Raw genomic sequence first — 24,483 nt, forward strand, 5'->3', positions numbered from 1 at the left:
TACCATCGGGGTGGGAAGTAGTACACAAGAGGTCTAGCCAGAGGAAGAATTGTTGTCACTATTTGCCTTTTGTACTATTGGAATTTTGTATGTATGCCATGAAAAAGTGTATGGCATTTTCAGTTTTTATTTTTTATTTATTAGAGACAGGAGTCTTGCTCTGTCACCCAGGCTAGAGGGCAGTGGTGTGATCTCAGCTCACTGCAACCTCTGCCTCCCAGGTTCAAGTGCTTCTCCTGCCTCAGCCTCCCGAGTAGCTGGGATGACAGGCACCTACCACCAAGCCCGGCTAATTTTTGTATTTTTAGTAAAGACAGGGTTTCACCATGTTGCCCAGGCTGGTCCCGAACTCCCGACCTCAGGTGATCCACCCGCCTCAGCCTCCCAAAGTGCTGGGATTACAGGAGTGAGCCACTGCGCCCTGCTGGCATTTTCAATTTTAAAAGGTTAGTTAGAAGTATTAAATTTGCATGTCCTATGACTCAGCAATCTCACGGCATTTGTAGCTCAGTCTCAGAGATACCATTAGGTGTCTCCAGAGGGTCTGTGCACACAGGTAAAGTTAAATGCAGGACTGTTTGCAATTGCAGACCCTGCAAACAACTTCTATGGCCATCGGGAGGGGGATAATTTATACTACATATAATCAAACAACAGAATACCATAAAGTGGGTAACATTAGCCAGGCTAGACTTGGAAAGATATCCAAGGTAGGATGCAAATTGCAGATCCCATTATTGTACATAAATAGCAAAACCAAACCAAGAAATCTATCTAGGTATATATAGATTTGTAGGGGCACTTATGCGGGCTGGGTACTTATCTTCCAAATGGGGGCAGGGAGAATCTCTAGGAGCGGGATTAAAGGGAGAAGGGACTACCACTTTTCATTTTACATATTTTTGTATTGCTTGGCTGTTTTACAACAAATAGGACTTACTTTGGTAACAAAAAAATTTAAAAATAGGTATTACATTTAGTTTTTTTAAAAAAGGATGGTGTTTAAAAGTCACAACACAATGATGTCAATTTTTTAAACTGTCCTTGATAAACATTCATGAGAATGTTAAATGTAGAGAACTACATTTAAAATGTTAATAAAGCTGGGCGCTGTGGCCCATACCTGTAATCCCAGCACTTTGGGAAACCAAAGCAGGCAGATCACCTGAGGTCAGAAATTCAAGACTAGCCTGGTCATCATAGTGAAACCCCATCTCTATAAAAGTACAAAAATTAGCCAGGCACAGTGGCACATGCCTGTGATCCCAGCTACTCAGGAGGCTGAGGCAGGAGAATCACTTGAACACAAGAGTCGGAGGTTGCAGTGAGCCAGGATTGCGCCACTGCACTCAAACCTGGGCGACAGAGCAAGACTCCATATCAAAAAAAAAAAAAAGAAAAGAAAAAAAGTTAATAAAGGTTATCTACAGGTGGTACGAAAGCAAGTGGTTCTTATTTCCCTCTTAGGCCTCTGGAGGTTGCAGTGAGCTGGGATTGCATCACTGCACTCCAGCCTGAGCGACAGAGAGAGATGGAGAAAGGTTATCTACACATGGTAGCAATGCAATTGATTCTTATTTCCCTCCTAGACCTTTTATTTCCTAATTTTCTACAGTAAATAGAAATATACCATCAAGAAATCTATGTTTAAATGTTCACATAGTACAATGCCCAGAACAAGGAAAATATAAAATCTTTGCTCATTACTTCTTGCTCAGACCTCCCAAATGTAATCTGTCTATGCACGGCAGATGACCCTGGCTCCAGCCTTGAGACTTACCGCAACAATCCTGTCTCCCACAGCAAGGGACCCTTCTTTGGCAGCAGGGCTGCCGGGCAGCACGGCGGCAGCATACACTCCATTCTCCAGACTGATGCCGCTGTCTGCAAGCCATAGGAGGTCACTGGGTAGCCCCTGGCCTCGCTGCCCAGCCCCGGTCACCCTACCTCATCTTTGTTACCATCTTCCTACAAAAGAGGATGTCAGCAGGCTGCACCCTCTCTACCCCTGCACCCTGCCCCAGTCCCACCAATTGGGGGCTCAGTTACATCTGCCCTTACATCTGCCCGGGTAAATCAAACGCTCAGAAAGCAAGACTCAGGGCCCAGACAACCTCCTGCCAGGAAAGCACATGGGCTACATGTAAATGGCATCGGCCCCTCATCCCTGTGACTGAGGTACTCTAAGGGGCACCCCTGGCACCTGTCCACAAAAAAGGGCCCCAGCCACCTGAGGCACTCTGCCATGTCCACAGGCCCGCTACCTTTCTGGCCACTGAGGTTGATGTGCAGCGGCGTAACCACCTTCCCACCCAGGGACTTCCTCCGCCGCACGACCATGTTGATGGCCCCCTCCCCATTGAGGAGCGCCTTGATGGCCTGCTTCTTGTCCTTGTTGATGAGGTCCACGTCGTTGATTCTCAGCAGCCAGTCGTTGACCCTGAGAAGGGGCACAGCCAGTTCAGCACCCACACAGGCTGTGGGACCAGCGGTTAGCGGCCCACCACTACCATTCAGGGGGCTGACTGCCAAGGAGTGGGTGCCTCACATACACGTTCAGAAAATCTCCTCTTGCAGGAGTGCACATTGGTGAAACTTGCAGATGCTGAGGTTAGACAGCCTGGGTTTAAATCCTGGCCCTACCACTTACTAGTTGTATGACCCAGCCCCTCTAGGCCTCAGTGTCCTCATATGTAAAGTGGGGGCAATAATCACGCCTACCTTGTAGGGTTGTAAAGACTAATCAATTAATTTCTATAAAGTATTTAAACCAGTACTCAGCAAACAGTCAGCACTGTAATAGTGTTAACTATTTTATCATCATGACTATTTCCCTGAATGAGCATGCCATGTACGTCCTGGGCTCTCACACATACCCCCTGAGCACTTTCCCACCCAAAGGAGCAAAAGACAGCACCTGGTAACTAAAGAATAATCAGATTCAGAGGCAACTGAGAAGCACTATTTCTTTTTGGAGCAGTATGAGCTGCTGAGACTGCAGGCCTTGGACAGATCTCAGGCTGGGAAATGTTCACCTAAGTGCTACCTGGCTCTCTTCGGGTCCTCTGCACTGTGGAGAAGGGCCCCACCTTGCTTCCAGGGCCTGGGCCTCAACTCTTACCTTAAGCGCCCATCAGCAATGCTTCCTTTGTCCACTTTAGTGACAAATATGCCACAGTCTCCCGGGAAACAAGGCTCATTCACACCTTCTGCCATATCAAACCCCAGTGCCTTCAAGTCAATATCCTCCTGCAAAAAACAGCAGCAACAGCAACGCATTTCACAAAGCAGTGACAGAAACATTTGGCTCTTAAGCCCCCAAGCTGCTCACTCCAATGTGGGGGACTGTCCCTTCACCTCATCTGATAAGACAGTCCATCCCCAGGATGGAAACCTATGAGTACCTGCAACCTGCCCCTTCTGGCCACTGCAGACAGACATCCCTGTCAGCATCCCCCCAGGACCCTGCCCTTCCCTGGCTGCACCCCAGCCTGGACAGCTGCTGGGAAAGGATGCCGTCACACTCCTGGGAGGAAGAGGAGAACCTCCAAACTTGGAGTGGTGAAACTGGGAGATACTGTAGGAGGGTCACCTTCTCCTCCCTCATCCATCAGGGAAGGAGAGAAGAACCATCAGAGGCAGCTTACCGTCTCCCTCTCAAACTCTACAACTTCCGTTTCCCACTCCATGGAATCCGTGTCAATGGCCGAGTCGTGGGAGCTGTGGGCCATCAGCTGCCGGAACCGGGCCTCCTTTTCCAACTGGGATTCCATCTGTTCCCTGTGAAGAGAGAGAGCCATGGTGAAAGCCCCTTGGGAGGTGAAACATCCCACCGCATAACGGCTCTGAACCTCATGAGGCAGGCAGTTCGTGAGAGCTAAAATGGGCTCCTTTCCCCCTTGTTTCCCAATAACTCGGAGAGTCAGGTCAAGGCTTCTGGGGTATCTGTGAGTTTTCACAGTGGTTTTTTTAAAAAAGACAAATTCTCCCCAAATTTATCTAGAGGTTTAACACAATTAAAATCAAAATGCCAGCTGGGCACGGTGGTCCATACCTGTAATCCCAGCACTTTGGGAGGCCGAGATGGGCAGATCACCTGAAGTCAGGAGTTCGAGACCAGCCTGACTGACATGGTGAAACCTCGTCTCCACTAAAAGTACAAAAATTAGCCAGGCATAGTGGCATGTGCCTGTAATCTCAGCTACTTGGGAGGCAGGAGAATTACTTGAATCAGGAAGGTAGAGGTTGCAGGGAGTAGAGGTCACACCACTGCACTCCCAGCCTGGCGACACAGTAAGACTCCATCTCAAAAAAATAAAATTTAATTTAAAAAATAAAATCAAAATGCCAACAAGATTTTTTGTAGATACAGACGGCTATTCTAAAATGTATATAAAAAGGCATCAGAATTGCTAAAATTATTTTGAAAATGACTAAGTGGGAGGAAACTCTCTACCCAATTTAAGATTTAGTATACAGCTACAGCAATCAAGACTGTGCTGCTGTCAGGGAGACAGACACACAGGTCTGTAGAGCAGAATAAGGAACCTAGGAATGCCCCCAGTTACCAAAGGTGCATACGTTAATACAGGAAGGACAGCCTCCAATTAATGATGCTGGAGCGACTACACATCCATGGCCAAATAAATGAATCTCAACCTAAATCCCTTAACCTCGGAAAAAAGTTAACACCAATATATCACAAATTGAAATGAAAACTGACAGAAAAAGCAACAGAAATACCACTTAAATAGTTATATTAGGATGAAGACGTAGTTCTTAACATTTCCTTTAATGCCATTCTTACACTTTTAAAAAATGTTCACTGATGGCCAGGCGTGGTGGCTCATGCCTGTAATCCCAACACTTCAGGAGGCCGAGGTGGGTGGATCACTTGAGGCCAGGAGCTCAAGACTAGCCTGGCCAACATGGTGAAATCCCGTCTCTACTAAAAACACAGAAGTTAGGCAGGTGTGGTGATGTGCACCTGTAATCCCAGCTACTCGGGAGGCTGAGGCACAAGAATCACTTGAACCCAGGAAGCAGAGGTTGCAGTGAGCAAAGACTATACCACTGCACTCCAGCCTGGGCAACAGAGTGAAACTGCATCTTAAAAAAAAAGATAGGTTTGACTTCATCAAAATTAAAAATATTAGTTCTGAGAAAGACCCAGTAACAAGGATGTAAAAGAGAGACTCGGAAGCCTCGTTATATCCTCAGGTGACTGGCCTGTGACACCCTCCCTGAAATCTGGGTCCAGGCTGCCTTGCCAGCTCATGAAAGCTGCCCACTGGGCTCCTGACCTACTTGTGTTTCCTGCTTCAGCAGACAAGCTCCAGGGCCACACCTCTGCCTAGGCTGTGCTCTCACCAGCCGGCTCTAGAATGCCACTCAGCCTCCAGGGCAGAGCTCCAATGCCTTCCAACGCTGCACCAAACCCTCCCCAGGCCATTGCAGCCGAGCTCAGCATTCAATGTTCACTATACCTGTCTCATCTAGAATTACCAGGGAGTGCCTGAGGCTTCCCGGGCAGCAACACAGACCCCCTCACCTACATCCTGCCAGTTAGAGAACTTAGCAGACAGGAGGCACAAACGCAAACATGCTGAATGAACACACAAGCTGAATGCACAAGCTTCAGGCAACTCTGGCCCAAACAAGAGGCAAAACATCCCATGTTCACGTTCACGCCCCAGAGGTTCTAGGCTTTCCCTTCAAAGAGAACTCCTTGATTCCATCACATTGCTAGACCCAAGATGGTCCCTGTGAAGAGTCCTGCCTTGCCTCTTAACTCCTAAAATATTCCTGAGAGCACCCAAGCTCCAGAGAGTCTGGGTTTTTACAGAATAAATGGAGCTCTTTGTCTCATTAGGAGTTTTACTGAATGGAAAAGAAGAGAAGCTGTCACTCCCTTCTGAAGGGCATCGCTTGAGTGTGCAAGGTTTGCACACTTGTACTCACACATGAGCTTCTCACTGCCCCCTCACCACACTAACAGCTAGGGAAATGTCACATAATGGATGGAGAGCCACTGCTTTCCTACTAGATTTGGGTTTTAGACCATGGCCTATTGGGCTTTGCCAATTTCTATGCTTAAACCCTGATCTTTGTATTTCAATGCACTACTAAAGGCCATTGACTGTTTAAATGACACCCTGGGAGGCTGCTGTAACCAAGGGGAGGATGTCTGACACCCTAAACAGTCTTCCAAATGGGCATCCAAATAACACAGGTAGAACAGACTGCTGGATGGGGGTTGCAATTGCCTTTAAAACTCTAAATCACAATCTGTCATCATTTTACTCGTTGATGTACTTGTCTCTTAGATGGACCTGACCTTGGTCTGTGTCTCTTCCTGCGCACTGTGAGCCCATGAGGAAAGGGACTTGATATGCTTGTCAGTGCCATTTCTCCAGTGCCTCTAATGAAGGCTGGCCCATACAGAACAGGTACTTGAAAAATCTCAGCGAGTGAGTGAGTAGGGGAATGAATGAATGGATAACACATGCATGCCTGGCCCAAATGGACTGCTTGGGAACAGGGCCCTCCCTTCCTAGTGCCTTGGCACACGGTGCCTGCCCTGTGTCGAAGAACTTCTGGCCTCAGAATTTCTAATTAACCCAACATGGAGATAACATTCAAACCCATTCTACAGACTGACAGAGCAAGACAGAGTGAAGTGAAGGGACAAACAGCCAGGTCGACACAGAAGGATGAGGCCCTGGCCCATGCACTCAGCATTGCCTTGCCCAGAAGGAAGAGGGGCCCCGGGCTCCCAGATGGGAGCCCGTCCCAGCCTACTTGAGCTCCTTCAGCTCGCGGCTGACGTCATTCTTCTGCTTGCGGGTGTCATCCAGGCTGCGCAGGGCCTCGGCCAGCTCACTCACCGCACGGTCCCGCTCCCGCCTCAGGTTGTCACACAGTGTCCTGGTGGAAGGAGCAGCAGACAAGGTCACCTGAAGGAGCACGGGGAAGGGGGCTTCCGGTCTGCAGCGCATGGCCTGACTGCCTCACTCCAAATACCTGCCAGCACGTGCCCCATCCCCAGATGCACAGGAGTGCTTGGGAATCTGGGGGTAAGGCCACCTAGGCCAGCCCCAATGCATGACAGAGGGAACATGGAGGACCTGTGCAGGGAAGATACACCCCCCCAGGCACCCCGCAACAAGTGTCAGGTTCCCAATGCCCCGTTTCACCCTCAATGTGCCTGAGGTTAAGGACCACCCTCTGCACACACTCACTGTTCTAAGGTCAACTTGGGGGGCCGGGGGTGGCTCTCCTCTATATGAAGCACCCCCACCTGCTTGGCAGGCCTGTGCTCCAGCACTACCCCATGTCTCATATGTACCCACAGGCAGAGCTTTCTAGAGCTATCCCTGTACCCTGCAACTGGGATGGGAGCCCCTTCGGATAGCAGCCGGTCCTCACGTAGCTCTGTCTCTCTTAGCTCTGTGCAGGTGCAAAGTACAAGCCTGGCGAGACTCTACGAAAGAGGACCCTAAGGAGGTAGAAACAGATGACCTGGCTGTGGAGGGGCCTGGGCTCTGTGCAACCTCCATAAATGGATATACCCAGAGGACTGTGGTTCCTACCTCTCCACAGCCTCAAATCTCCCCCAACCTCAGTCAGAGCCTGGCTGAGGACTGCCCCCTAGAGACACCCGTGGAAGGGGTCCGGGCAGAAGCAGACAGGGAGCAGCCCCTGGGCCTCCCTCCTCTTGCACTGGGCACCTAGCTGTGCTCTCCACTGGCAGGGCCTCACCACCTAGCCATCCTCATCTCCTGACCAGCCCCTAGAGACATTGGTCTCTCCCCTGACCAACCACATAAGGAATCTTTTGGAAACCTCCCAAATACCAAGACATTATCTCTCCCCACCCCAAACATCATCACGACCACAGCCTCTCCTGGATCTTCCCCAGCCAGGATCAAGTCCACACTGCTTGGCTTCCCTTTCAAGGCCTCTACACCTGCCCCTGGGAATCTCGCCAGCCTGCCCTCCCCATGACTCACCCATGTCCCTGCCCTGAGCACACTCCACAGGTCCCCTCTGTCTGCAATGCCCTTCCCCCTTTTCCACCTGGAAAAACCCCACTCATGCTTCCAGTTCTAGCGCGAATGCCATGCTCTCTGGGGAGACGTCCTCACACCCCAGGGAGCCCTGCATGCCCCCAACAGCCCTGGAGCTCAGTCACGCATCTTCCTCCCTCACTGCCCTGCCCAACCAAGCCTCTCCCGAAGTCTCTTTGCTCCAGGGATCTAAGACCCTGGCACATAGTAGGCGCCTGGGGAATACTGCTGAAAGGACGCCTTTCGGATGTGCTCTTCTCATCAGAAGCCCTCAAATAAAAGAGGTCGGCCTCATGCCCCTTCACAGGCGTCTCATGTGGACATAATACATGCTCAGGACATACAGGGCTGAGTGACATGGGAGGGAGAAACAATGGAAAATTCTAAAACTAAGAGGCAAGGCTGGGGCATCAACTAGGGGTGAGAAAGGAGGAGCCCAGGTCCCTCCCACCTTACCTGGACGCACAGCAAACGATTCGGACCCTCCCAACAAACCCTAGCAGGTCCCCACATCCTGGGGAGATGCGAGCCCACACCAGCTCGAAGGCACCCCATACCGGATGCTGTCACGCTCTGCTACGATCTTGTCTCGCTCCTGGAAGGCCCAGTCCCGCCGGCACTTGGCCACATCCGCCTCCTGAAGGGCTTCCTTCAGCTCCTGGCACAGAGCCTTGCACTGCTTTCGAAGGATTTCAACCTCCTTGTTGGCTCTCCCAGCATCCATTGTCACCGTGTCTTTGATCTGGTGGGAGTAAGGGGCAGGGAGAGGGAGAGGGAGAGGCTGCTGAGCCTCATGGACCAGGAGCGCCTCCCACCAGTGCAGGGGTCAAGGCTGAGGCTCTAGGGAGCTGGATGGAAACACGGAGCCCATCGCAGCACACCCCCTCCACCCATACCCCCACTGACTGCACCCCACAGCCACTGTCCTATTACCCAGCCCCCTCCCAGCCCCCACCGTGTCTGTGATCCTGGTTTTTATAATCTGGCAAGCTGAGTTATTTTTAAAGACAAAAATACACCGGTATTCCTGCTGGTGAAGCACTGTGTATCTCAGTTCGTTTAAAAAGCTGAAATCCAAAGCATTTGTATCTTGGCACATCCCTAGAGAGTTATATGCTCCACTAAAATTTCAAGTCAAACTCTTAGAAGCACTCATACGAAAAGCCCCCTCCACACCTCTATAATCCCTAGAAAACACGGGGAAATGATGGATGACAAAGTGAGTGTTTACTGCAAGAACAACTCCTCCCCTGGCTCAAAGGCTTTCCAAACATGCAAAACAGGAGCATGACAACGGAGGCGGTGATGACACTGGTGTCCCCGCCCCGAGACTCTCTACCCTCAAGTGCTAGAACACAGGAAGACACACACGCACAGGAAGAAAGCTTCCGTTCCCTCTAAAGATCATTCTCCAGAGAACAGGAGATGGCAGCCTCTGCAAAAACATGTTCAGAAAGATCTCAGATATAGAAAACAAGAGAAGAGAACGAAGTTGACAAGAAAACACCTCGAGTCAGTTGATAAATCCACCCATCTCTCAAAACAGAGGCAGAGGAGCTGAAAAACAATTTGCACAAAAAGGACCGTCAAAACTCGAGGCTGCCAGAGCAGTGGCTGGCTTTGCTCAGACCTCACAGTTCCTGGGAGTCATTCAAATCATTTCAGTTTTGATTATTTTTTCAGCTTTACATGGTATGCCGTGTTTGTTTAGTTTGCTATTTTCAAAAAAAAAATCCTCCTTAAATTTTCATTTTAAAAAGAATTATTTGGGGGCAGGGTACAGTGGCTCACACCTGTAATCCCAGCACTTTGGGAGGCCAAGGCAGGCAGATCACATGAGATCAGGAGTTCGAGACCAGCCTGGCCAACATGGTGAAACCCCATTTCTACTAAAACTACAAAAATTAGTCAGACATGGTGGCATGTGCCTGTGGTCCCAGCTCCACGTGAGACTAAGGCAGGAGAATCGCTCGAACTTGGGAGACAGAGGTCGCAGTGAGCCCAGATGGCGCCAACTCACTCCAGCCTGGACAACAGAGCGAGGCTCAGTCTCAAAAAAAAAAAAAAAAAAAAGTGTACTAATTTAGTCAAGAATTTATGATACACAATACTTTTCAAAATTTACATTATACTAACTGTTTTACAACATATTTATGGATAGTTTTAGAGCTGACACATGTTACCACATGGATTCCCTAAAAGGTTTCTCCATGGTGCTCTGGATGAGCATCTAGGAAGACCCCAGGTACAGACAGGACGAGAGGCAGCGTGGGAGGTGGGCAGCTCCCCCAGCCCACAGCTCCCTTCCTTCCCCTGGGCCCCACGCCATTGCTGGTCTCCAAAATGAATTCATCCCCAAATACCGCTTCCTTATAAGGAATACAAGAAGTGCTATACTTAGTTTTAGTGAAGGGGGAAGAGGGGAAAGAGGTACCTTTAAAAAAATGGTAAAATTTGGAAGCCCAGCAGACCCAAGTGACACACTGGTGAGGAACCGCAGAATCTAGAAGTGACTCACCAGGGCTCCCCCATCCTGCAGAGCTGACTCATGATCAGTACCGGCTCCTCTACCCCAGGCAGACTCGGCATCAGATGTCAGTCTGAGTCTGCTCTAAAAGCGCCACCTGCAGTCTAGTCTCTTTCTTCCAGTGCTGGGTGAGCAAAGGCGTGGGAAGAGATGGGCCAGTCTTCACAAGACACTTGCCAGACCCAGGCATGAGGCTGGTGAGAAAGGCCCATGGGCTGCAACCCAGCCCAAGAGAGCCAGAGCCCACTCGAGGGTCCCAGGGGAGGATGGGGCCCAAGTGTGGAGTAGTGCCCCTGAACAGACAGCTCTCAGGTAAGGGCACCTCCCTCTGCTTCCTGGGCAGCTTCTCTTGCTACAACAGCCCTCTGCATCTAAGTTCTGGAAAAGCCAGTGCTGCCTCACCTTGTCCCCTGGCACTGTCCAGTCTGTCCACCACAGCTGAGCTCAGCTCCTCAAGCAGGACCTGTAGCTGGACATGAAACTGCATTCAGGGCAGCAGACGGCAGGAGCGTGGGGGGCTGCCCTTCTACAGACAGGGTTCAGTGAGCAGGGCCCGTCTGGGAAAGTGCGTGAGAACCTGGGAGATCTCTGCAATAGGCAGCAGTGACCTACGGCTTCCAGTGGTGCCAACCTCAACTCCCTCCTCCTGGGAGCAATGAGCCTTCGCTGGACAAGGTCAGCTCCTGGCCTGAGGCAGGAGGGTGGCCTTGGGGGAGCTCCTGAGGATATCTCCCCTCTGAGAGCTGGTAAGGAGGTGAGGGCATAGCCAACCTGTCAAAGACCATGACAGGCCCCTGGCCTCCCGGTGCTCTTTGCCTCAGCCCACTCAGAAGAACACAGAAGGGAGAGAGGGCATGGAGAAGGAAAAGGGAAAATGGAGCAAGAGGTGCAGATAGAAGAGAGGGGCATGCAAGCACAACACCAGAAACTGAAGCCCAGCCCTCAGGCTGAGCAGGATGAAGACCGCCCTGCAGTGAGGGGGCTAGACCTGCCAGAAGGCCCCCCACAGCTGACCCCTGACAGGCAGCAGCCAGTGGGGTGGTGGGGCCAATCCCCAGGGTGCCTCACTGCCCACCCCTCCTGGCCTGCTCTTGCCTGTGGAGAGTGCTCTTATTCATAAAGCCAGACCAACTTGAGAACGAGCTGAGGATTTCAGCTCTTAGAGCTGACGGGGCAGCAGCAGGGGCTATCTCCTGCCTGCTGACTCGGAACAGGGCCTGGAAAAGATCCCTGTCTCAGCTGACAGCAGCACTTGACGGCCAGCCAATACCCCCTGTGGAGGCTGGAGGCGGGCTCCAGGCTGAAGGGCTCGCCTGAGTGCTGGGAAGGCGACGGCTGCCCCAAGGACATCAGGCCTGGGGGTCTCATTGCTGGATGCCAGCACTGCAGGGAACTCAGGTGTTCTCTGTACATTTATGTGCTTTCTACATTTCTACAAAGAGTTTTCACCATTAACTTCAAAGATCTAAAAATCTGGCCAGGCGCAGTGGCTCAGGCCTGTAATCCTAGTGGCTCAGGCCTGTTGGGAGGCCAAGGTGGGCGGATCACCTGAGGTCAGGAGTTCGAGACCAGCCTGGCCAACATGGTGAAACCCCGTCTCTACTAAAAATACAAAAATTAGCTGGGCGTACTGGCAGGTGTCTATAATCCCAGCTACTCAGGAGGCTGAGACAGGAGGATCGCTGGAACCCAGCAGGTGGAGGTTATAGTGAGTTGAGATCGTGCCACTTCACTCCAGCCTGGGCAAAAGAGGGAAACTACATCTCAAAAAAAAAAAAAAAGAAAGAAAGAAAAAAGAAAATCTCAAAACTCCATCCGCACGGGCTCGCTGTCATTCCCCAGGCATGTGTCTGACATTCTGTGACATTTCACAGCAGTTACTGACTTGGTCATTTTCCAAGTTTCCATCTTCATCATTTTGTTTTCCTTATTTGATATTGACATTTTCCCCCAACAATTATGTGCTCAGATACCAGGATGTGAACATGAGTTCATGGTTTTTCTAGGATGATAACCAAGTTCTAATGCATTATCTTCACTTATTAAAAATTTATTCTAATAGACTTTTCAAAAATTTCATTGCAGTAAATATTCATCTTCACATTGGCTTTTGCCTCAAGGGTCTGCAGAAGTCTTGGTGGTTCCTTGTACGAAATTCCCATTACTTGGTTGGCCCATTTTTACCCAAAGCAACAGTTTAATGAGGTTCACCCTAATCCTAACAGAGTAGTAAGATTCAGATGGGCATGATAATGAATGCCCATCTCAACTCACTGTTGCTTTGTGCAGGCACGATGATGTATTTTCTATATTGAATCATTTGTTCATCACAACCACCATTCCATTGTGCAGATGAAGAGACTGAGGCTGGCTGGGTGCAGGGGCTCACGCCTGTAATCCCAGCACTTTGGGAGGCCGAGGCAAGAGGATCGCTTGAGCCCAGGAGTTTGAGACCAGCCTGGGCAACATAGTGAGACTGCATCACTACAAAAAAATTAAGAATTAGCTGGGTGTGGTGGTGCTTGCCTATAGTCCCAGCTACTTGGGGAGCTAAGATGGGAGGATCACTTGAGCCCAAGAGGTTGAGATTACAGTGAGCTATCATTGTGCCACTGCACTCCAGCCTGGGGAACAGACAGGCTGTCTCAATAAAAAAGTAAATTAAAAATAGAAACTGAAGCACAGAGGCCAGGCACAGTGGCTCACCGGGCGGTGAAATTACGCTTGTAATCCCAGTACTTTGGGAGGCTGAGGCGGAAGGATTGCTTGAGTCCAGGAGTTCGAGACCAGCCTGGCCAACATGGCAAAGCCACATCTCTACTAAAAATACAAAAAATTAGCCAGGCATGGCGGCGCACGCCTGTAACCCCAGCTACTTGGGAAGCGGAGGCATGAGAATTGCTTGAACCCAGGAAGTAGAGGTTGCAGTGAGCCAAGATTGTGCCACTGCACTTCAGCTTGGGCAACAGAACAAGACTCGGTCTCATAAAAAAAAAAGAAAGAAACAGAGGCCTAGAGAGGTTTGAGACCACATGACTGACGAGGGCCATCTCCCAGCAAGGGGCCTGTGTCTCACGCATTCCCCACATCCCCTACCACTGCCCGGGCGTGAAGAGGAGTTGTATCAGTTGAAATACATGCTGGTCACCCATCAGGCATCACCTGCCTCACACTTGGTATGGCAGGACCGGGTAGTAATGATCCAATGCATACCACCCCTGCCAATCTGCCTGACCTTTAACACCTTGCTTTTTGCTTCTCATAAACCACTTTTGAAAGCTGCATTCTAACTGACCTGCACAGAAAGGCAGAAGAATAGAGGGGCGTGAATATCTGAGAACTATTCTGATACGAAAAAAAATCTGCTGTGATCAAGTCTAAAAGCTCTAATCAGAGCCACACACAACACAGACTGAAGGGAATCTCCATGGGCCCATCCAAGCCCCAGCAGGGCTCAGCTAGACCTAGGGCAAGGAGCTCCGCGATGAGGAGAGGTTGACTGGTAGGAAGGAGGCAGAAAATCCACACTGGCCACCCAGGAGTTGAGCTAGGTGGCCCAATCCAATGCTATCAAACATCCCAGCCCCCCAACCCTGGAGGTGTGGCCCCCAGACAGCAAGGCTTCAGGAGAAGAACTAGTAGGCTCAGCCTGCTAGCACATCTTCCCAGCAGGAGCCTGAAATACTTTTTCAAGAGCAGACTCGATCAGATGCACACTGCTGGTAGAGAAGGGCCCCTGAGGGTACTCTTCCAGATGCAAGAGGCCTAACGTATCTATGGCTTTGGGAACTTGGTCTTGGTATCTTGCTTCATAATAAGCAAGTCCTTGAGATATCACTGACTTTCAGCATGAGACTGATCTGCAGTTACGTAGCAATGGGTTTGGGTGTGAGAGTATTGGTGCGCGTCATCTGACTCTTCCTGGTGTGTAAGCTCCAGGTATCCACGACTATGTCTGGGCCTCCCTCCCTCCTTGTCCCCTGCAATCCAGACTAGAGCTGGGCATTGAGCATGAGCTCAGGAGTTACCTGGGTGGTGTCTGATAACCCAGCTTGCACTTAGGCCTCCTATCAGAAGCCCTTGACTCCAATGGGAAGGAGGCTTCTAATCCAGACACCATGCACTCTGCAGCCTCTCTTCCCGGGATGCTGTAGGAGAGGCTGAAAGCCAGCCACTGGCCCACCCACCTACCTGCCGCAGCGCCTCCATCTCCTCACTGGCTGCCTTCTTCTCAGATGTGCTGCTCTTGAGCTTGGACTCGGCCAGTTCCACCTCGGTCTGCAGCTTGTCCAGCTCAGAGATGACCTGGTCGCGCTCACTCATGATGAGCTTGTACTCGCTGTACACAGCATCCCGCTCCTCCCTGTATTTCTCCGACTCCTTCGCTGTCTTCACCTGCGTGGTTCTCAGCTCGGTCAGCTCAGACTGCAGCAGCTCCATCTCCCACTGCAGGTCCTTGTTCTGCGCTGTGGCCTTGTTCAGCTCATGGTGGATCGCCTCAAACCTGGGGAGAGAGGTGGCGAGACGTGGGAGGGGCGAGGGCCCTGCCCGGTCAGTGGCCGGCTGCGCTGCTGCCTCCCGCCAGCTCTGCTGTGCTGGACAGTCAAGCGTGAAGTTTCAAGTGAAGTCACTCTCCACCCCCAAGAGAGAAAAGTCACGGAGTACCAGTGCCCCCAGACCTGGAATTTTTCTCAGCCCTTTACAAATGCCAGGAGTTGAACTGAGGACATCATGCCCTCCACTCCACTAGAAACAACAGCGTATTTCTCCCACAGTCAAGCCACATTAATTTTAAAAAACAATAAAAACAAAACAATGCCAGGATAACAGCATAAAGAGGCCTTAACGATCATTTAGTCAAACCGCCTCATTTCACAGATACGAACAGTACAGCCCTGTGACAAGGTCATCAAGTTCGCTCGAAGAGCACAGCTCGGTCCTTCCAGGCCGGGGGGCATCTTCCACACAGGCAGCCTGCAAATCAGAGCCCTTGGCTCCAGACCAGCAATTCTCAGTATGGTCCACAGACGCCAGTTCTGCATGGAGCTCCATTACCCCAAAAAAAGTATATTATCTGATGATTTATGTTTGGGAAACTCTGCATCTTGGCTGCCTCTTGGAGAGTCTATCTACTGCACACCACCACACTGAAGGCTCTGAGAAGTCCTGCTGCAGAGACTTCTGTCTGGGTTCAACCTGGCAATGCTCAAACCTATTTATCGCCAGAGAACACTTTTCATGTGAAACTGATAAATGCTCCAGAGAACTGGTGATCACAGGCACATATTCTACAAAACACTGTTTGAGGGCATATATCACATCTCTAAAGATAACAGAAGACACACGCCCCAGATAATTAACTTTCCTATTTGCTAGGTGGGTGACTGCCACAGAGGGGAGAGGCACATGGCAGGGACCAAAGAAACAGGATGCTCAGAACACACCAGTATTTATTAAGCATTGTGTAGCGCAGTTAATACAGCAGACCTGAAATTTCTACATCCTCAGAAAGGCCCGCTTGCAAGGCTAACCACTGAATGGTGTCTGTGAACCTGAAGGTAAACAGGGATGTTCAGATGGGAGGAGGGAGCCATGATTCCCAAGACGGATTCGGTGTCAAAAAAAAAAAAGTTTCCTGGTCAGAAGCATTTTTTGATTGAAAAAGCACAGTAACTCATGCTGTTCTCATCACCTGGAGGTGGCTGGGAATCTTACAGGACCCATTTGCCCCCAGCCCCCTGTGGCCCTAGCCCTACCTCCTCAGGGAGAGGGCACACTGGTGCTGTAGCTGGATGGCCGTGTCCCTCTGCTGGGTCAGCATCTCCGTCTGCTTCAGCAGCCGCTGGTTCTCCTCCCCAAGCTGCTCCAGGCGGCTCAGGTCTGCATTGTGGATGGCGACTTTCTCACTGTACCTCTTCCGCAGGGCGTCATAGTCCTTCTTGACCACCTCCAACTTGTCCATGGCCGTGTCATACAGCTTGTTGAGAATCTCGGATGACCCATTGTGCTTCAACACCTGGAGACCAGAGAGTCCCACTTACCAAGGGTCTGGGGGAGGTGGTGGAGGAGACCTCCCACTCTCACTTTTGTCTGTCTGAGGGTGGGACTGATGACAAGGGGGGGGTCACCCTAGGGCTTTTGAGAGTCTTGAGGTCCAATTCTCCAGGCCTTGCAGTCACACTGGGCTGATTCATTTAGATTCACTCAGTCACAAGTATTTACTAAGTATTGTGCAGAACAATTAACACAGCTAACCTGAGATTTCTATATCCTTAGAAAGACCTGCTTGCAAGGTTGACCCTACTGAATGGCGTCTAGGAACCCAAACAGTAAACAGTTCTCTAGGCTGATGTAAAACTTTCTTCCAGTGATATAAGCAGCTCTGGTACTGAGCCTGTACAAACAAAGTGGCTTATGCTGAACACCTGCTTTCTTCTGGGAGTACAGAATCTGGGTACATGCTAGGCAGAGGTACCCACATGACCAGCCCCCAGTAAGACATTTGGGCACTGAGTGTCTAACAGGCCTCCGTGGAGGCCAGCACTTCTCATGTGTTGTTGGGATTCCATTCCGGAGGAATTCAGTGCATCTGGTGAAACTCCACCAGGAGAGGACTCCTGGAAACTCAGGCCCAGTTTCCTCTGGACTTTGCCTCATGCGCCTTTCCCCTTTGCCGACTTTGCTCTGTGTATGTTTGTTGTAATAAATGTCAGCCATTGAGTATAATTACATACTGAATCTTGTGAGTCCTCCCAGAAAGTCACATAGCCCAGAATCAGGTTTTGTAAATTGGACCTAAAGACTCTCAAAAGCCCTAGGGTGACCCTCCATGGTATAGGGTACCCTCGCATCCCATGCAAATACCTAATATGTCTAGCACTGTTCTAGGTGCTGGTGACGCCAGACAGGATAGAAAGAGGCTGTGACCTGTGGGCCTTTTATCCTAATTTGGAGGGTGTGGACACACAGATAGGCCAAATAAAGTAACTTCAGAGCAAGGTAAGAACTATCAAGAAAATAAAAAATAAAACAGTATAATGGGCTGGAGAGAGCCATCTGGGTAGCAGAGTGGAGGACTGTGAGGGAGGCTAAGGCTGAAGAGGCTTCTTGAAGAAGATGACTTCAGAATTCAGAGGCAAACGAAGAAGAACGCACCGGGCAGAGGGGAGGGCAGGGGCAAAGGCCCAGAGGCAGGGCCTGCAGGCGTGTTCTAGAGATAAAGAGAGGGGAAGGACAGGGCGGAGTAGCAGGAGCCCAGTGCACGGCGGCAAGTGGATTCAAAGGGGACCTGGAGAAGTGGGCATGGGCATGGGGGTGGCCACGGCTGCAGGGCTCACAGTGAAGACGGTCTCCTGAGTGAGACAGGAAGCTGCGGAGGGTTTTAAGCTAGACAGCATTCTACTCTGAATGACAGGCACTAAAGTTCATTTGGGGTGCTGTTATAGAGAAAAACCAAACCAAGAAGATGAGTTAAGAGGTTGCCAGGGGGCTGCTGGCTTCGGCTAAGCACCTCATGGGATCTGAGGCCTGGGGTGAGTCACTCCACCTCTTTGGGTTTCAGCTTCCGGATTCCTCAAATGCCAAGGCTAGACCAGGTAAGTTTGTCTGGCCCTTCCAGCTCCAACAGCCGAGGAATTCCCTGGTTCATTCAGTGGGGGCCTGGATTATCAAGTGTTTGTAGCCTAGAGAACCAGAACCTGGGACGATGGAATATTCCCTTTGGAGTTAGGGTCAGCCCTCAAAAAACATGAAAAACACAAAAAGCAAAAGAGGGCTTAATTTAAAAGTCAGAACCATAGCAACAAGAAAGTAAGCTCCTTCCTCTAAGGCCTAAGCATTAGATTCTAGGACTGTCGACTCTTAAAGAGGAAGTCAAGGAAGAGGGAGAAATGGAAGGATGGGAGGGAGGGAAGAGGGGAAGGAAGGAAGGGGAGGAGAAAGAGAGAAACAGAGGGAAGGAAAGAAGGAAGGGAGAAAGGAAGGGAGGGAGGGAGGATTGGTTCATTTCAGGTTCATTCTTTTTCCTTTATTTATTTTTATAAAGCGGAACATTTTCTTTCAAGGGAAATCTCACTAAGACACCAAAATATAGAATTTATTTTAAAAAGCAGTACACAGGTGTTTCCGGTGGTCAAAATCTTCACTGTTTTGTAAAATGGCATCACTGTTGCAAAACAGGAATGCACACTGAGAACCAGAACCTCACTGACAGTGCCCGCTCTACATCTTTAAAAAAAAAAAAAAAAAAAAAAGCCTGGACAGGCACAGTGGCTCATGCCTATAATCCCAGAATTTTGAGAGGCCGAGGTGGGCGAATCACCTGAGATCAGGAGGTTCAGACCAGCCTGACCAACATGGTGAAACCTTGTCTCTACTAAACATACAAAAATTAGCTGGACGTGGTGGCAGGCACCTGCAATCCTAGCTACTCGGGAGGCTGAGGCAGGAGAATCGCTTGAACCCAGGAGGCGGGGGTTGTAGTTAGTCGAGATCGCACCACTGCACTCCAGCCTGGGTGACAAGCGCGAGACTTCATCTCAAAAAAAAAAAAAAAAAAAGGAATGGGCTCACCCATGACCCTAATCCGGTCAATAAACTCCTGAAATCTGGTCAACCAATGCCTTCCACCCAACGTCTGGAAAGGTCCAGCATCCAAACTGGATTGCCCTGATTGGTGAGCAATACCTCAAAAATGCCAATTAAAAATTACTTCAGGCCGGGCGCGGTGGCTCACGCCTGTAATCCTAGCACTTTGGGAGGCCAAGGTGGGCAGATCACAAGGTTGGGAGTTCAAGACCAGCCTGGCTAACATGGTGAAACCCTCTCTACGAAAAATACAAAAATTAGCTAGGCGTAGTGGTGGGCACCTGGAATCCCTGCTACTCAGGAGGCTGAGGCAGGAAAATTGCTTGAACCCAGGAGGCATAGGTTGCACTGAGCCAAGATTGTGCCACTGTACCCCAGCCTGGGTGACAGAGCAATATTCTGTCTCAAAAAAAAAAAAAAAATTACCTCAAATGTTTTACTCTCTAAATATCCCCTAAGCCAAGTGAGAACCCCATTGGCTCCAAATGAGTCTGGTTTGCTGGGGAACAAAGGCGGCTCCCATTGCCTGAGTTCCCCACAAGGTGGCAGCCGCGCGGAGACGAGCCAATGCTCTCCTGCAGCGGCTTCCCGCCTTCCCAGCTCAGAAACAAACTCCTTCCAAAGGCAGCCTTGAAATGATACAAAGCCGGGTTCTGGGCAGTAGCCCAGCAGAGCCCACCTCCATCAGTGCATGGCAGAATCAGGAGTCTATACCATGGTTCGCCCTCTTTGCAGTCCCCTGAACGGCTAACCTTGAGGGGCCTGGATCCAGGCCTGTGTGACAATCCAAGGACGATTCAGGGCCGTGGGAATCAGGCTGCCAGAAAGGGCCATGAGAGTGGGCCACAAATTCCCAGTGCGACAGGGTGGGTCAGGAAAATCCCAGCGCAGACCTCGAGGTCCTTTCTGCTGCTCCCCCCAGCCTTCATAACACGATGGGATACTCGGGTCAGAAGAACCGAGAGAGAGAGAGATCAGGCCCCATACTGCTTCCACCACGATAACCGCCACCCTTGGCCTGTTCCACAGGTAAAAGCTCCTTGGGAAAGGGTCGTGCTCACCATGAGCTACTCCGCCTCCCTGCAACTCCTAACCTCCAGTTCTCACTCTAGCCTTGGAGTCAAACAGAATAACCTGTTCCCACAGTGCAGCAACCAGATACTCAAAGAGGCTCCCAGGCCTCCAAACACTTCTCACCCTTTCTCTACAAGCAGGACTTAGTGCCAGGCCTGTGCTACGTAACCAACAGCCTCTGAACAAAGCTGGGGAACCAGGTCATGGTTAACTCAGGAGAATCCAAAAAACTAAATCTATTAGTCTAGAATATTTCCCTGTTAACATTAGAGGATTATGTGCTTGGTAGGTATTTCCACATGTACGTGCACACACACGCGCATGCGCACAAACACACATCCCTCTAACTACAGTCAAATGTTTAGCTTCCCAGCAAAGGCTAATGAAAGAGAGAACATTTAAATTTGGCCCAGAATTCTAAAATTAAAGTGATCACAGTTCACTGCAACCTCAACCTCCCAGGCTCAAGTGAGCCTCCTGCCTCAGCCTCCCAAGTAGCTGGGATCACAGGCACGCCCCACCACACCTGACTGATTTTTTATTTTTTGTAGAGATGGGGGGGGGGTCTCACTATGTTGCCCAGGCTGGTCTTGAGCTCCTAGACTCAAGTGATGCACCGGCTTCGGCCTCCCAAAGTGCTAAGATTACAGGTGTGAGTCCCTGAGCCTGGCCTGAGAGTCAACTTCTCCCCTCAGGCAAGCAGCAGTCTTTAGAGATGACACCCTGCCGGCCTGAGCACAGGACAGCTGGCCTGTGAGTTTAAGGAGAAGGGGGTGGAAGTTACACTGGGGAGGCACAAAGACAGCCATAGTCTGGGCTGCTCCTTGCAGGGAGGCCAGGAAGAGACCAACCCTCCTACCTGTACCCCACACTGGTCAGAACACTCCTCTGTGGACTTCTCTGTAAGGGATGCCCCTCAGCAACCAGGAAACCCCTCTCTTCCCTTCTTTCAGGCCCATCAAAGGGCATTCATTCAGGATACCTGGGACAAGAAAATCGACTTTCAGGAATTACAAGAGAAAGTATATTTTAAAGACAGGGGAAAGGGCAAGGAGGAGGAGACAGAAGACTCTTGGGGCCTGAGAGGTTTCCCAAATAGATTGGCAGGACCTAGGAGAACATGTGCACTGCCCTGGTCTCAGGAATTCTACCTGTAAGGCTCAAACTTCAAAACATGTGTGCAAAAGAGCACAAAGACACGTGTGTCCACTGAAACATGGTTTGTAACATGGGAAGATGCCGACCACCAAGACGCTCCACACAGAATTTGATTAACACCTGACAGACAACAAAACAAGCAAGGACCTTTTTGGATGTGCAAATTCACAGAAAATGTAAGGAAACCCAAGATATATTGTAGGATATTTGTTTTGAAAGCAGGTTTCAGGGAACAAAAAACAAAACTATATGAGTATTAAATATGACATTTAAAAAAAAGTCTACAAGGATCCACATCCATCCCAATGGTTTACACAGAGGATGGTCATTTCCACAAAGCTAGGCTGGGTCTGAGGAGGTGGGTGGCTGCCTTCCACATTGGTTGAAGACTTTTTTCTATTTTAACCAAAGAATATGCACTATTTTAGTAAAGAAAAAAGATGCAAAAACACCCTCTACTTAGATTCCCCAAACAAGCCTTGTCAGGGTCTCCTGGGCATTCTTGACATAGCCTAGAAGAATGCCCAAACCCAGAGATGGGGATGCCAGGCAGAGGCCCTCCCCAGCAAAACACACATACGGACAAAACACCTGTCTGCTGCTCTCAACCACGGCGCCCCCTCCCCCAGGGCTGCCTCATTTCCTCTGAGATAAATCATGCAGAGGGCCGAGAAGCCCCACAAATCCCTCAAGCAAACACGCAAGTCAAACAGCACCATTTACCCTGCAAGGGCCTCTTCAAGTTTACAAGGCGTGGGAGGAACCCAGCAACAAAACTGCCCTTGTCCAGCAAGGTTGACCTTTGCCCTCGGGCCCAGCGGGGAGCAAGCCTGTGGCCATCCCCGTGTCCTCGCTTCCTCTGCTGCTGGCCTACTGCCACCTGGGCATCCACCCCGCGCCTGACAAAGGCAAGAGGGCCCGGGATGCTGGGATAGGGGGCTGGCCGCCCAGCAGCTCTGAGATGCTCCCAGCCCTGCTCCCTATGGCACCCAGGCCTCTTCTCCTGGTGGGGTCTGGAGGTGGTGTTTGCTGAGAGGCACTGGTCCAGCTGAACTGACCTGGGGGACCCCAATGACCAGGATGCATCCCTACCCCCACCCCTGCTACCAAGGACCACAGCGGTAGGAAAAGGAGAGCAGCAGGGAATGGGCTGCAGGGTTGGGGAGGAAGACCCTCCCCTGTTAGGCAGATAGGAAAGGGAGAGGGGGATGGGAGTGGGAGGGACGTCTCAGTCTGAATGTCTGTAAAGCTGAGCAGGTGCTCAAGAAAGTTAGAGAACAGGAGACAAGGAAACTTTACGGTTCTTGAGGCCAGAGTACTCTCTCTAAAAAATATTTTTTTTAATTAAACAATGTTTTGTACAGATAGAGTCTCTCTATGTTGCCCAGGCTGATCTCGGACTCCTCGACCCAAGGGATCCTCCTGCTCCTTCCAAAGTGCTGGGATTACAGGCGTGAGCCACCGTAGCCAGCCTGGATTTCTCTACTTATGACAAGGTGAAATTCTGAGTCTTTTTTTTTTCCTGAGTTATAATTTACATACCACACAAAGTGTGCAATTCAGTGTTTAATATATTCACGAGGTTATGAATCCACAAAGTTGTGAAGCCACTACCACTATCTAATTCCAGAACATTTTTATCACCCCCAAAATAAACCAGTACCCATCAGCAGTCACTTCCCAAACCCCAAGCCCAAGACAACCACAAATCTGCTTTGTGTCCACATAGATTTCCCTGTTGTGGACATTTCATGTACCTGGAATCATAGTTTGTGGTCTTTTGTGGCTGGTTTCTTTCATTGGCTGTCATGTTTTTGAAGTTCATCCACATTATAGCATAGATCAGTACTGCATTCCTTGTTATGCTGAATAATATTCCATCGTATGGATAGATCACATTTTATTTATCCATTCATCAGTCAGTGGACCTTTGGGTTGTTACCAGTTTTGGGCTGCTATGAATATTCACACCTCAAGTGTCTGTGCAGACATATATTTTCAGTTCTCCTGGGTGCACACCTAGGCGTGTCACTGGAAGGTCACCTGTTAGCTCTGTTTAGTTTTTTGAGGAATCACTAGGCTGCCTTTCACGGTGGCTGTATCATTTCTTCCCACCCACAATGTAGGCAGGTTCCAATTTCTACACATCCTGGATGAGGCAGATTTAAACTCAGACTTGACAGGATTAGAATAATATCATTAATGACCACAACACTGACTGAGTGCCTCATACACACCGGCACATGGCGCCAGTGCCTTTCACGCAGTGTCTTCGTGACAGCCATATAGGACAATTCTGCTACACTGAGATGCTCCAACCTCACACTTTCTAGCAAGGCTGTGGGGCTTCCCGTGGACCGACGTGGAGTCACACACGCTTCTGAAATGATGACTCTCTCAAGGAAGAATAGAATCCAAACTAAACCCCAAGGCAAAAGGTTACCTGAGCCAAGCATAGACCAAGAAGAACAAACTGCTGGCAAAAGAACAAGAAAACAAAGCACACAGCAGGGTGCAGGTGAAGGCTGGGAGGGGCCGCCTGCCCTCAGGTGGGGGAAGTTACCACACACCCCAGGGCAGAGAAGGGGCTCAAACCCTTAGAGGGCCATCCCCTCAGGCAGCTTCCATCCCCTCGGGCAGCTTCCCAGGAGCTTTGTTTCGACACAGCACCGCCATCCTTACCTGCTTCACACGCAAGATTTCTCCAAAGGATTTCTTTTGAGGTTAAAAATATTTTTGCCTTTTTAGAAACTGAAAACCTACAGTCTTTAAATCTATTTGCTCTAGGAAGCTCCACTGACATGCACAAGGAAGGGTCCCTGCAGGGGGAATGGGTTGTGGGCAGTACTAACCAGAGCTAGCAAGGCACCTTCTACTCTCATTTCATCCTTAGAGAAATGCTCCAAGAGCACCACCCCCAACTCCTGAACCTATAAAGGGTGAAAAGGGTGTTGTTGCAGCTTCTCTGAGCCATGCAGCAGGTGCAAGAAGGACAGTCTTCCTGTTGCCGGCTTTCCATTACCAAGGCTCAGTCAAGACCTATGGGCTAAACACCAATCTCTGCCCCAG

At 50.1% G+C, this 24,483-nt stretch overlaps 1 protein-coding gene across 1 annotated transcript in view; it reads right to left on the minus strand.

The window, feature by feature from the left end:
• Positions 1 to 24,483, minus strand: part of DLG5 (discs large MAGUK scaffold protein 5) — a 134,876-nt gene that overhangs the window by 36,081 nt on the left and 74,312 nt on the right. The window contains exons 6-13 of the mRNA XM_023204848.1: positions 16,353 to 16,612; positions 14,788 to 15,100; positions 8,627 to 8,811; positions 6,802 to 6,927; positions 3,648 to 3,780; positions 3,122 to 3,249; positions 2,265 to 2,440; positions 1,781 to 1,884 (exon numbers count right to left, since the gene is read on the minus strand). Coding sequence (XP_023060616.1) covers positions 1,781 to 1,884; positions 2,265 to 2,440; positions 3,122 to 3,249; positions 3,648 to 3,780; positions 6,802 to 6,927; positions 8,627 to 8,811; positions 14,788 to 15,100; positions 16,353 to 16,612 — 1,425 coding nt within the window. The remainder of the gene's footprint in view (positions 1 to 1,780; positions 1,885 to 2,264; positions 2,441 to 3,121; positions 3,250 to 3,647; positions 3,781 to 6,801; positions 6,928 to 8,626; positions 8,812 to 14,787; positions 15,101 to 16,352; positions 16,613 to 24,483) is intronic.

Source organism: Piliocolobus tephrosceles, chromosome 9, assembly GCF_002776525.5.
Source record: "Piliocolobus tephrosceles isolate RC106 chromosome 9, ASM277652v3, whole genome shotgun sequence".
Taxonomy (NCBI): Eukaryota; Metazoa; Chordata; class Mammalia; order Primates; family Cercopithecidae; genus Piliocolobus; species Piliocolobus tephrosceles.